Source organism: Arachis hypogaea, chromosome 13 (assembly GCF_003086295.3).
Source record: "Arachis hypogaea cultivar Tifrunner chromosome 13, arahy.Tifrunner.gnm2.J5K5, whole genome shotgun sequence".
Classification (NCBI taxonomy): Eukaryota; Viridiplantae; Streptophyta; class Magnoliopsida; order Fabales; family Fabaceae; genus Arachis; species Arachis hypogaea.
Window position 1 is genome coordinate 56,070,490 of NC_092048.1, and position 13,812 is coordinate 56,084,301.

Consider the following 13,812-nt stretch of genomic DNA (forward strand, 5'->3'; position numbering starts at 1 on the left):
AAAAATTGACTTTAAAACAAAAAAATTTACTTTTATTTTTGGCTATGTGAAAATGTTTTCTGTTTTTATTGGAAATACTGATCCTCCACTACCATTTTTACGCAAGGTTCCATCTCTTAGAAGCACACCATTATTTTCACTCAATGTTCCATCTGCTAGAAGTATTGGTCCGCCATCACCATTTTTACATAATGATTTATCTGCGGAAAATATTGACCTTCTAACACCATTTTAAAACAATGTTCCATCTGAATCACCTACTTCATATATTTCTTCCAATTATTTTTTTTATCATTTTACCACTACATTTTTATTATTAAATTTGTATTTAAGATTGTGTGATATGAAATCTATAAACCCCGGTTAAATTACTAGATAATTAATCAATAAATTAGTTTTTGATAAGGAGGATTAGAAATGTGAATATTATATTAAATTAGGGTAGAGCTCATCGAAACGAGAATTTTGACACTAATTTCGAAGAAAACGGTCCAAAATTAGACCGAAAAGACCGAACTGATTGAACCGGACCCAAACCGGACTGTCGGTCAACCGGACCAGCCCTTTTAAGTGAACCCAAGCCCTTCGTCCCCTTCATTCCAACAGAAACGAAGCTTTCAGCTTCCAGGGGAGGGAAGAACGAGAAATATCCCGTAACCCTCACGTTACTTTCCAAATCCCGTAACTCCTCCGTTCGAGCTCCGATCGCCGTACCGTTTGCGGCCACGCGTTCACCGCGTCGAGCTCTACATTTCTACCAAAACAATTTCATAGGTAATTTGCTATTTCACTTCAGCCTCTCATTTCCCCCAATTTTCGAGTTTTGAGAAGGGGTGTTGAATTTCTTTGATTTTTGATGTTTTAGGATCCAATTAGCTTGAGGAAAACATTCACTCTTGCTTATGTGAAGCTTGGGTAAGGTGAAGATACGATAATTCTATTTTATTTTCATTGAATTTGAGCTTTGAGTATTAAATTGGATATATATGTGTTATGAATGTGTATTAGGTTGTGAATAAATAATTGGAGTTTGAAATTGTGAATACTGGAATTTGGAGGAAGCGGATTAGTTGAGTTTTGAGGGGCTGTCTTGGTTTTGAATAAATAGCTTTGGTCGTTACGTGGAAATCGGCCAAGGTATGGTTTAGGTTTCTTGCATTTAATATATAATGTTCTGTGAAAACTTAGGCTAGATGACCATAGGATAAGTTGGAATGCAGGTGTATGTTTAATGTTTAGTAATTTGTCGATGAATATATTTGGTTGAAGTTTATTGGATAATTAGTTATTAATTTTGGATGGTGAATGTTGTTATGTTAATTTGGAGAGAATTATGGTTGAATGTTATTGTTGATGAACATGGTTGGTTTGGAGCTTATTGATTAACTAATAATTTGGTGAATTATTGATTTGAGGTATTTCGTGTTAGAAGCCTATGATTAGTGAACTATGATCCTTAGTTGAATTTTGGTTGTTGGATTTGAATATTGTATGAGTATAATTGTTGATCTGAGGTAGATTTATTGTGGTGACTGTTATGATGATGATGAAGGGTATGTTGAATTGAAAAGAAAGCAGGTTTGGACCCGAAAAGGATGGCAAAATCCGAGTTTTAGAGGAGATGCTGCCGAAATTTTATAAAAATTAGAGATTTTTGTTTATATGATTATTTAAAAAGATTTAGACTCAAATGTTATATGGTTTGATTTAGAGTTATTAAGAAAATGAGCATGTTTTAAGTTTGATTTATTTAGAAAAGAATGAATTATGTTTTGAATTGGAACTATTGATGGACGGAATGGGAGGTGTGATAATGAAGGATAAGGATTGAATATGATTGACGTATAATGATGAATGAGATGCGATTGAGAAAGATGTGGATGTTGATGAATTATAATTGAATTATTTATATGGCTTATGAATTTGAATAATTTGAGATACGAGTTTCCCTGGATTAAGTGCCGTGGCTTGCCACCACGTGTACCAGGTTGAAAACTCGATACTCTGTTGACCCTACGACGTAAGTGTGACCGGGCACTATATAAATTCCCGGGAATGTTACCCCCATTGAGCAATATTGATTATTTGAGAAAAATCTATGCATAAACTCTTGGGGATGCACGTCGGGGGACAGTCTAAGGACAATTCAGACTTGTCGGGTTGGCTGGATAACCGACAGATGAGCCTCATCAGCCATAGGACAGACATGCATCATATGCATATTACTTGAATTATTTGCTTGTGCTTTAATTCGGTGTGCCTATCTGTATTTGCCATGCTAAATGTGTATTTGTTACCTGCAGTAGTTGTAACCTTCTTGTGTTTGCCTTTATCTGTCTATTTGTCTGTGAAAATGCATGATGGAGTTGGAGGTATGAAGGAATGGCAGTATGAGATTTAGGTTTAAGGTTAAGTTAAGTCAGGTTTACATATTCTTAGAAAACCCACCTTTTATGGCTTCTATTTAATACTTTAAGCTCTATAATCTGAGTGTCGGCGTTCTAGGATTGCCTCTGGCATTTCCAGGACCTTATATATTATGTGTGTGGCACCTTTACCATACTGAGAACCTCCGGTTCTCATTCCATACTATGTTGTTATTTTTCAGATGCAGGTCGAGAGGCATCTCGTTAGGCGTCTGGACTCTTGAAGCGGAGTGGTTACAGGGTTATTTTGTTATGCTATGATGTATATATATATGTACTTGGTTTTCTCTCCGCATAACTTATTATTTTGATCCTCTTAGAGGTTTATGGAGAGGTAGGATTGTGTATATATACTTTTGGGTTTTGGATATATATGTATATATATGTAAATATTCTCCGGCCAGTCTTGACTTCGCAGGCTGAGTCAGCAGCTTGTTATTTTGTATCTTTGGCACTCTATTCCTACTTCTGTTATCATATATTTAATAGTTATGATTTTCTTAGCACGCAGGTTAACTCGTTCCTTGAGCGTTGCGCTTTTATCTTGCGATTTTTTGTTTCCTCTTTTCTTCAAGGCTCGTAGCATATTATAATTCTTCTGCTATTATATGTATTCATTTTATTTTAGAGGTCGTAATACCACACCACCTCTGTTTTACGACTTAAGCGTAGAGCTTAGTGTGGTAGGGTGTTACAAAATCTCAGTTTTAATTTTATTTTTTTTACATGTGATATTATTTTTATATAGCTTGCTATTATTTTTATAGTTAGTTATAACAAGTTCAGTTATTTATTTAAACACTACAACTTTAAAATAAGTACTTTTATAACTAAAAATCCAAACACAAAATAACTCATTTATAAGCTGCTATTAATAAAAGTCTTTGTACGTTAAGCTCTTCTTCCAAAAGAACTTATTTAAGTTATTTACCCAAACGGGACCTGATTAGATCAATTCAATCACCTTAATTGTCATTAACTAAGGGGATGGATCCTCTCCAATAGAAAAAAATTGGATCGTGTTTATAGGGGTGTGCATGGCTCGACCCAGCCCCGAACACTTTAAGGACTAATTTGGGATGATTTTATCGGGTCTAGGGTCGAGTAAGGGTCTCAAAAATAGACCCGGTCATTATTTCGGGTCGGGTCCGAGCCATGGCTCGGGTCACCCGAAATTGGCCCGGTGGCCCGGTCATCATACACAATTGATATTTTGTGTATTAGTGATGAATGATGGCTATTCTTATATGGAATTTAAGTATTGTAAACCTTAATATTTTGTGCAATTAGTTATTATAAGACTATAAGTTAATGTTTTATGTTTAAAATACATAAAATTTTAGACTAATTAATGCATAATATTGTGTTATTTGTATTGATTTAAATATTTGGTGTTATTAGATAATATTAGTATTGATTATGGTTATGCTTTAATTTTAGAGAAGAATTAGTTTTTGTTATATTTTTCTAAGTAAATTTTATCATGTCAAATAATGGTTGGAGTCTTGAAAATTTGGATATTTTCACATGCTAGCTTATAAGAAGGTATCAAGGTAATGTAATGTTAATGGCCCGATTTTCCACAGTTTTTACCCGGTATAATCGTGACCCGAAAGTGTATAGGTTTCATCGGGTCTAGGGTCGGGTTCGGGTCTAATAAATAGGCCCGATATATATTTCGGGCCGGGTCTGGGTCACATCAAACCCGGTTTCACCCGGTCCATGCACACCCCTAGGTGTTTATTGCTCTCTCTCTCCTATTTATTTGTGGTCGCACTTATAAAATTAAAGGTGAGAGATCACACTTTATTCTCTCAAGTGTTAAAAAAATTGGAGAGGATTCATTTCCATTAACTCACGACTCTCTTAGGTTTTACCCTCAAGTTAAGCAAGAAATATAATCTATAATGACTAAAGATATTTCATTAAACACTTAATAGTCATAAATGAAATTTAACATTGAAAAAAAACACAATTTTAAATTCACTAAAATTGCAAAGAAAGTAAGAATTGCTCAACAAAATATAAATTCAAAGTACACTAAAGAGATTCATTCATTCAACTTCAAATTAAATTTTAAATACCAAGCATCCAATGTATAGCGTAAATAGAATATGAAAGAAAATGTAAACCAAAACAAATCTTGTAGACATTGAAGATTAGAACATGAATCTTGCAAGAATGGGCTGGGAAAATGGGTTAAATTATTGGGTTAGTGGTGTATGAGCATCTTTAGTAGTTTTTTTAGTTAATTATCTTAATTAAGTTAATGATTTTTTACTAAATTCTTTACGTTTTAGTCAATATACTTTAAGTACTTTGTGTTTTATGTTTTGTAAAAAATTATTAAAAAAAACTAGCAAAAATAGAGTGGAAGGACAAGAAGCAGATGAGGCCACGAAAACACTCGATCCATGCATAACATGCCATGCCATTCTCATGTGGCACGCCAAACAAGAGATCAACCTCCAGGGACAAGGGCATACCAGGCCAAATTTCTCATGTGACACGTCGGGCAAGTTTTAGGAGCCAATTTCCATGCCCAACCACGGACGTGCCACTCCCAACCAACTCAACTGACACGTCTTCATGCCTCACCTCAGGAAGCAAGGGCGTGCCATGCCCCACACTCAAAGTGGTATGCATTCGTACCCACCAAGCACCCAGCCAAGGGCGTGCCACGCCGTCCTCCCCCTTCCACATGCCTTCGACCTTCAACTAGCCCTTAACTAAGGGCGTGCCATACCAAGCATCCCAAGTGGCACTCCAGACTAAAGATTAGAAGGCCTTCCAAGAGGCCAACTTGAAGGTGTGTCACGCCACTCCCACGCCATACCATGCCAAGTTGAAACACCTTTTCAAGTGGCATGCCACTGATAAACTCCTATTTTATGGTTTATCTTGTGTTCAATCGAGTGGTTTTTATCAACTCTTTACCCACTTATTCATATTATTTGCATGGTTTTACTTTTTCCTTCCTGATTTTGTGCTATGATTGAAAACATGTTTCTTTGGCCTTAAATTTACTAACTTTAATCCTTTCTTATCACCATTCGATTCCTTGATATGTGCGTTAAGTGATTTCAGAGATTACAGGGCAGGAATGACTCAGAGGATGGAAAGGAAGCATGCAAAAGTGGAAGGAATAAAAGAAATCGAAGGAACTGCAAAGCTGTTAGCCCTGACCTCTTCGCACTCAAACGATCATAACTTGAGCTACAAAAGTCCAAATGATGCGGTTCTAGTTGCATTGGAAAGCTAATGTCCGGGGCTTCGATTTGATATATAATTACCATAGTGTCTATACAGTTAGGCGACGTGAACACGTGCTCCACGCGGACGCGTCGCAATGACAAAAATCAGCGTGTTTGAATTCGCAACCAGCAAATTCTGGGCTGTTTCTGGCCCAGTTTTCGGCCCAGAAAACACAGGTTAGAGGCTATAAAGTGGGAAAATCCATTCATTTATCAAGAAAGCTTTAATAATAGATAATTTTAGGATTAGAAGTAGTTTTAGAGAGAGAGGCTCTCTCCTCTCTCGTAGGATTAGGATTTAGGATTTCTATTATGTTTAAGCTATGATCTCTTCAATCACAGGTTTCAATGTTCCTTTAATTTATTTTCTACTTTTATTTGTTCCAATATTTTAACTTGTTAATGTTCCTAAATTGGCTTATGAACTTTTCCATGTTAAGATTTGAATATTCTATTTAATATTAATTGAGGTATTTTAGATTTATGATTGTTTTATTCTATTTATGAATGCTTTTAATTCAATTTAGATTTATTTTCCCCTTTTGGCTTTGGTTAAGTAATTAGCAATATTGGAATTATCAAACTCAGCTGTTGGTTGAAATTGGAATTCTCTGCTGGTTAATTTGTATTCCAATAACTTTAGTCTTTCCATAGGAGTTGACTAGGACTTGAGGAATCAAATTAATTAGTCCACTTGACTTAACTAAGTGGGAGCAGAATCCAATTCTCATCACACCTGATAAGGATAACTAGGATTGGACGTCTAATTCTTATACCTTGCCAAGAGATTTTATTATTATTAATTTATTTTTCTTGTCATTTAAATTACTTGTTCCTTATTTAAAAAAAACCCAAAAACATATCTTTTTACATAACCAATAATAAATACACCTCCCTGCAATTCCTTGAGAGACGACCCGAGGTTTAAATACTTCGGTTATAAATTTTATTGGGTTTTGTTACTTGTGACAACCAAACTTTTGTAAGAAATGAATTCTTGTCGGTCTAGAAGCTATACTTACAACGGGAATTTATTTGTGAAAATTCTAGATCGCACGAGAATTTCGTTCTTCAAAATGGCGCCATTGCCGGAGAATTGCAAACGTGTGCCTTATTATTGGTTATTGTAAATATTTACTTTTAAATTGATTTATTTCGAAAAAAAATCAGATTTTATTTTAAAATTTTTTTTTATCTTATTTTAGTTTTAAATTTCAAAATTCAAATCTTTTTCAAAAATCATATCTTTTTCAAAATCTTATCTTATCTTATTTCAAATTCAAATTTCAAATTTCAATTAAATTCCGAAATTCAAAAGTCAAAATTCAAAATTTAAATTTAAAATTTCAAAAATCAAACCTTTTCAAAATTTAAATCTTGTTCAAATCTTTATCTTATATTGTTGACTTTTCAAAATTCAAATTTCAAAATTTAAAATTCAAATTTAAAATTTCAAAATTTAAAATTCAAAATTTAAAATTCAAATTTCAAAATTCAAAATTCAAAATTCAAAATTTAAATTTCAAAACCTTTTAATTTAAAAACTTATCTTTTCTTACCTAACTTATCTTATCTTTTCTAATCTTAAAATCAAATCTTTTTCAAACATTTTCTCTTATTTATTTTATTTTGCTTGTTTATTTATTTTTGTTTTTAATTTCTATTTAGCTACTATGAATTCTCACCCCTTTGGCTATGAGTTTGGTTACAATCATGTTACAGGAAGAGGAGATTACAATGAAAGCTTGGGTCATGGATGGGACAATCAAAGATGGGAGGAGTCACAAGGATTTAATCAACCCTCTTGGCGACAACCACCTCCAAGGCACTATCAACAACCATTCTATGATGCGCACCAAGGCAATGGTTATGGTGGACCTCTTCGTGACAATCAACCTCCACCAAACTACTATAGTCAAGAGCCATTCCAGGGAGCGTACCAAGATGATGAATATTGTGGACCCCCTTGTAGTTACCAACAAGCCCCGCCATATGCTTATAAACCACCTCTCCAACATACCTTTGAACCACCAAACTCACAAGCTCCTTTACACCATTCACCTCCATATGACCCTAACCACACCAACCACCATATGAACCACACCCAAAACCACCACCTCAATATTCACCATCTCCATTGGATAACAACACACTCATCTCTAATATCATTGGTCTCACCTCTACACTCCAAAATTTTATATCTCGCATGGACCAACCCTCTACCTCCAATATTCAACCCTCAAGTTTCAGTGCGCTTCCTTTTCAACCACATAATAATCTTCCCATCCCGTCACCACCCTCCATGGAAGAGCACCCACATCCATCAATCCAAGAGCAAGATGATCCCAATTATGCTATTGATATGGAACAAGAAAGAAGGAATCATCTTCGCGAATCCATACTTCATAAGAAGCTAGAGGAGGCCCTACAGATGAAGGTAGTATAAACCCTTGAAGTCGAAGGAGTGGTTGAAGAATTAGTGAAGGAAGACATCAAGGAGGAGTCTGATCTTGTCTTAGAGCAAGAGGAGGCCCAAAAGGTGAAGATGGAAGAGACCCTTGCAGATGAAGGAATAGTTGAAAGGAGCTGTCATGGAAAGGAAATCATCAAGGATGAATACGATTTTATACTAAAACAACTGGATAAAGCAGCAATTATTGAAGAAGAAGAAGACTGTAATTCAAAATGAAAGGGGAGAAGGTTCCCAATTTGAATTTAAGACAAAATTACCGTCGAATTTATCCGCGGGTAACGAATCAGTGAGTGACCAAAACATATTTAGGTTTATCATCGGAAAAATTCGATCATAAATTTGACGATAATTATCACGAAAATTTTTCTTTTTTCCTCCAACTATTATCGACGAATTTACTGTGAAAAATCGAATCCACCGATAAATTGTTTGCCCGACAAATTTATTTTCAAATTTGCATGTAAATCTCTCACTAATTTACAACGCTAAATCTGACAGTATGCAGCATTTCTCTTGTACCAATAGTAAATTCGAGTTTTCTTTTCTAAATAGTAAAATCGCATTGACTTGGTTTCAAACTCATTTTTTGTAAATTCGACTGGTATAGGGATGACTTTGAGAGTTTAAATTTTATCCAATTTTGGGCTAAAAACGGCACCGTTTTGCTAGAGAAAAGGCCTTTCGCCTTGGGTTACATTATTACACTACCACTAACGGCACTCAGTAACTCACTCACTTCCTCTGCACTATTCTCACCCATACTTCCACTCTCTTGCTGCCCTCGCTCTAGTCGCTGGATACGGTCGTTTGTCGTTGTAGTCTGCTTAGTGCCTTCGTCCTACCTTTGCTTTGCTTTGCTTCGTGGCTTCATCTCGCTCGCCCAGTTGGTTTCTGTCGTTGCTACTCCTAGTCTGTCGCTGCTGGCTACGTGTACGTCATTGTAACTGCATTTGCTTCTGGTTCAGACATATGCGTTCAGACTTTAGTGATCAGAGATGAGCTTTTAGGTTCTGCAATTCCAATTTGGTGTTGCCCCTGCTCCTAGCTTCTAGCCAATGCTTTTTCGATCTCATTAATTCTGCTCTATTTCAAGTATTTAAAATTTATCTTTTTTTAGCATTACTCAATAACTGAAACTTCAAACTTGTGTTTCAAATTATTTGTTTTACGTTGCTTCTATAGTTATACTTAATTACACAAACATTATTATATTGGAGTAATTCGAAATTAGATTAGGTTAAATATCACAAACTCATAATATCTTGTATGTGCTTTGCAAGTTGCGTAGGTAACCTTCACAAAATTGATGTACGTTTATTTTATATTGTTAAATTGAATTTAGATCCTCTAAATTTTAAATTTGTACTTTAAAGATTAAAGTGTAATTTTCTATTCTTGAATGATTTCTCTCTCATATTTATTTTTGGTCTCACCTATAAAATAAATGGTGGGAGATTACACTTTATTCTCTAAAATGAAATTCAAAATTTAGAGAATCCAAATCCTGTTAAATTAAACTTGAATGATATGATGTCAATTGTGTATGCTTTTAATTGTTAGAGTCATAGTTGTCAAATCCGACTCAATTTAACCAGTTCGACCAAAAATTGAGCCACTCAGTTATTTGATCGGGTCGAACCATTCATCGAATTGCTTAAACATCAGACTTGCAAAAAATCGATTCGATCCATCTATCTATATATTATAGTAGAGTAGTAGCTGATTGTTCAATCGACAAGTGGTGCGCCGAGTGATTGACACGTGGACGACACCAAAATACGTAGTGTCATATGTATTGAACCTGAAATGAATAAAAAATAATAGTTATTAGGGTGGCAAAAACAGGCATTTTATGTCTTTGAGATTCAAAATTCACTATATAAAAGAGCATGCATCTAATGTTCATACGTCTATCTTTCTACACATCACTTCTTCCAGTTTGAAAAAGTGTCAAAGGCTAGCTGATTGTAGTGGTTTTCCGTTTATCAAACTAACCATGGCTGAATCGTTTGATATGTTGATGGACGTCAGTCCGAAAAAACTTGCATGGAACTTCTTGGTCTATGTTGTTCGTTTGTGGGAAGCTCCTAGCCGGTACAATCCTAAAGAGATCAATAGCATTGAAATGGTTCTTCAAGATAGTCAGGCAAGTAATATTGATTGAATATAAACTGCATGATCTTATACATTCACACATGCATTCCAAACTGAGCTATATTTTACTATCTTACAGGGAGGGAGGATCCAAGCTTCGGTCCCTAAGGCGTTGGTACGTAGATGGAATGATAACCTTGCTGAGTTCAAGATGTATAAAATGTCAAATTTCATTGTTGTAGACAAGAGGGAGAAAACCAAGACAACTATGAATCGGTGGACCTTAAACTTCTCTCACCGAACTGTGGTGCTCTTGGTGGAGAATCCAACTTTCCCACTTCAAGCGTTTCGATTAACGCAAATTTCAGAGTTGTTGAATGCTGACAGGATCGATGACTCTCAATTAGTAGGTGAGGCGAATACCATTTCACTTGCTTAGTGTATAACTCATAACTACCTAACAATAAGTTGGATATCGCAGATATTATGGGTAAAGTGGTTGGAAAGGAAGATCCCAGGGAACTCATCACAAGCAAAGGGAAGGAAACGAAGTGTCTAGCTATTTTGGTTGAAGATCTTGAGTAAGTTGTGTTCCTGAATTATAGTGACACAATATAGCTTGTGTTATAATGATAATAAGGGTTAAACCTGTTTAATCACACTGATTTGCAGTAATTATCGTATTGGGTGTGTGTTGTTTGGGGACATGGTTGATCAAATACTACCATACCTAGATGATGGAAGAGTTGAGCCATTGATAGTGGTCCTGCAGTTCTTCCGACCGAGTAGATGGAATGGTATGAATCCAAACCCTTTATCTTATAGTATATAAATTCAATGTACACATTAAGTATGTATGAAGTTTTCTCATTATCAGCTTTATAAAAATACAGAGAAAACCTCAGTACAGAGTCATTTCGACGTTTCTAAGCTACGCATCAATCCCGATCTCGATGAGGTTCGCGACTTCCGTGACAGGTCTGATCCACATTTCAATTTCTATAGATTAATTTTCTTTTCACGGTCAGAAGTAGCCAAGCATTAAGAAAATACTTACGTTGTACCGCGTAGGAGGCTTGCCGCTATACCCTCAAATTTGGTCAGAATTAGTCAAGTCAACACAAACAACTCACATTCTGGGGCAGATGAACTTAAGCGGGGAGATGTGACGGTGAACACAATAGAGGAAGCACTAAACTCAACACAGGTCATCCCCAAACCTATTTAAATCCACGTTACATAATATGGCATTTACATAAACCCTCATGTATTTGAAGGAAGGCCCTTTGTGGATTGCTGGAACAGTTGTGGCAATCAATTCTGGCAAGGATGATTGGTTTTACAAATCATGTAAGAAGTGTCCGAAGAAGATTGAAACACCAATTGGAAATAGATACGAGTGTGGAAAGTGTGGCCACACTCACGGAAGTGCATCACTAAGGTTTGTGTTCAGATTTTCAATATGTTTTGGATGGACTATGTTATTACAAGTTACTAAGTTGTGCAATTTATCTAATAGGTTTAAGGTTGAGGTGATGGCCTATGATTGCACTGGTAGCATAACACTGCTTCTATGGGATCGAGAAACAGTTCAACTATGTGGTAGACAAGCAGAACAGATCAAGGATGAGGAGGTTCATAGTAAATTATAACAAGTATTATGTCATGTACTCTATATAAATGTCAATGAAATCAACTATAAGTTTAGACTTTTGTGATTTAATTTCAGGAACTTTATGCTGAAGGATACCCTGCAGCTCTTGAGAGCCTTTTAGAAAGAAAACTGCTTTTTAAGGTGAATGTCAAATCCTCCAACATCAAGCTCTATGACCAGGTGTATACAGTGATGAAGGTCTGCGAGGATGATACAATTTTTGAAATGCATCTCCCAAATAAAACGTTCTCCACTGTAACTGTATGTGCTAAAAGTTTGTAGGTTCCTTGATTATATTGAGACTTTGAGCAGTTTATATGGCTATAATATCTAAGTAGGAATATCTCCAATATGGTTGTAGGATACTGGGTGCAGTAACTCGGTGGATTTGTCAGCAGCTATGGTTAATATCAACAATCTTAGTGATTCTCAATATTCTGTGGTAACTTTTGTGCTATATACTTTATAGAACCAGTTATTTTGTGTTAAATCTGCAGAAAATTGACAGTTTTTTTTTTTTCATGGGACAGGATGTTGTGGAGGATAGTGTTACAAGCCTCAAGTGCAAAACCCCAGCAAAAATAGCTACCATAGTTTTAAACCAACAAATTCCCATCAACATTGAGAATGAAGAAGAACTGGGGTTTTCAACCAACAAACTTACCCGCAATCGTGGAAAGAGACAGAAGATGCAAGTTCATGATAATAATGAATGAGCTTTATGAAATACTTATTTCAGAGATATCTATAAACAGTGTTTTGCTTAGCTATTATTGTCTCCATGTTTTGATAATGGTCTTATTAGGGTTATTTATATGTAACTAAAATTAGTAATGAGGAGTTAGAGTCTTAACAATAGAGATATTGATTAAGAGAGGAACTATATGTTTTAATGGTATGTAATGACAACTCAGGCACTGGATTTTTCTTCACGTGGCATTAATAGTGATTTCATATATTTATGTTGTGTTAAGTTACATAATAAAAAGACTAGCTAAATAATATAAAAAAAGTCTTATTATATGAAATATTATGGATACTTTATACAATAGCAATGGTTATCGCTAAGTCATGCTAGAATCAGACACTATTTTATATAGGGAAAGAGTCAATACTTGATTAAAGCTGAGGTATTAATTGAATCATAAACCTCCTTAAGTACATTATCAAACAACTTTCATTAATAGTCAATGCCAATCATTCTAAATTTGACAAGCCAACAAGCTAGATAACAATAACTCTCCACATATAGGTATTATACATTACACATAATTCATGTGATCGTAGTTTCGTAGCTGCCAAAGAACCATTAAGCAAAGAACTAGGGAGTATTTGATAGGTATCTAATTATAAGAAAGTGTGTACATCTATACAAAGGTATTAGTGCTAAACTAATCAATTTAGCATTGGCCTATCTTTCAAATTTTATAAACTATAATCATGATATATGTAACTAACAAAGTGGCATTACAAACACTCTGTTGCATTTTTTATAAGTGTATACTTATAAGAGAGTGTGACACTTTTATGCAAAGGTGAGAATTTGTTTATCAACTTATCATTTTAATATCTTATGCTTGATGTCATTAGTGTAAATATGTGATAAAGCCAATTAGTCCATGTGATTGAAGTATTGTAATCAAATAGACATGAGACTACGTTATATTCAAATGAATGCAAAATCAGCAAGTATGCTGGATTTAAACAGATGCACTGCTAACAATTGTAGCTAAGTTTACAAACCAGTATCTCGATCCTTAATGTAGTTTGCCAGTTATAGGTTTAGACTACTAATGCTCACAAAGACCAAAGAAACAATGTGTCATATGCGTCATTTACACATCTAACTGTATTAAATAACGTGGGAAGGTCAGCTAACATAGAGTGTGAGAAATTATAATTGATGAGCTG

At 35.0% G+C, this 13,812-nt stretch overlaps 1 protein-coding gene and 1 long non-coding RNA gene across 3 annotated transcripts; both read left to right on the forward strand.

Annotated features, from left to right (window-relative positions):
- Window positions 1-595: 595 nt before the first annotated feature.
- Window positions 596-2,929, forward strand: LOC140177961 (uncharacterized). 2 transcript variants are annotated; one of them, XR_011869737.1, is made up of 4 exons: window positions 596-774; window positions 866-920; window positions 1,009-1,137; window positions 2,609-2,929. It is a non-coding gene; the product is annotated as an uncharacterized lncRNA (long non-coding RNA). The 2 variants fall into 2 exon arrangements; XR_011869736.1 differs by having other exon boundaries at window positions 866-915.
- A 7,220-nt stretch (window positions 2,930-10,149) lies between these two features.
- Window positions 10,150-12,617, forward strand: LOC140177617 (uncharacterized). Its single transcript, XM_072210750.1, has 11 exons — window positions 10,150-10,299; window positions 10,387-10,657; window positions 10,729-10,828; window positions 10,920-11,044; window positions 11,141-11,225; window positions 11,319-11,418; window positions 11,525-11,688; window positions 11,767-11,881; window positions 11,977-12,162; window positions 12,263-12,343; window positions 12,432-12,617. Exons 1-11 carry the CDS (start codon window positions 10,150-10,152, stop codon window positions 12,615-12,617), a joined length of 1,563 nt encoding a protein of 520 aa, XP_072066851.1.
- Window positions 12,618-13,812: the final 1,195 nt, after the last annotated feature.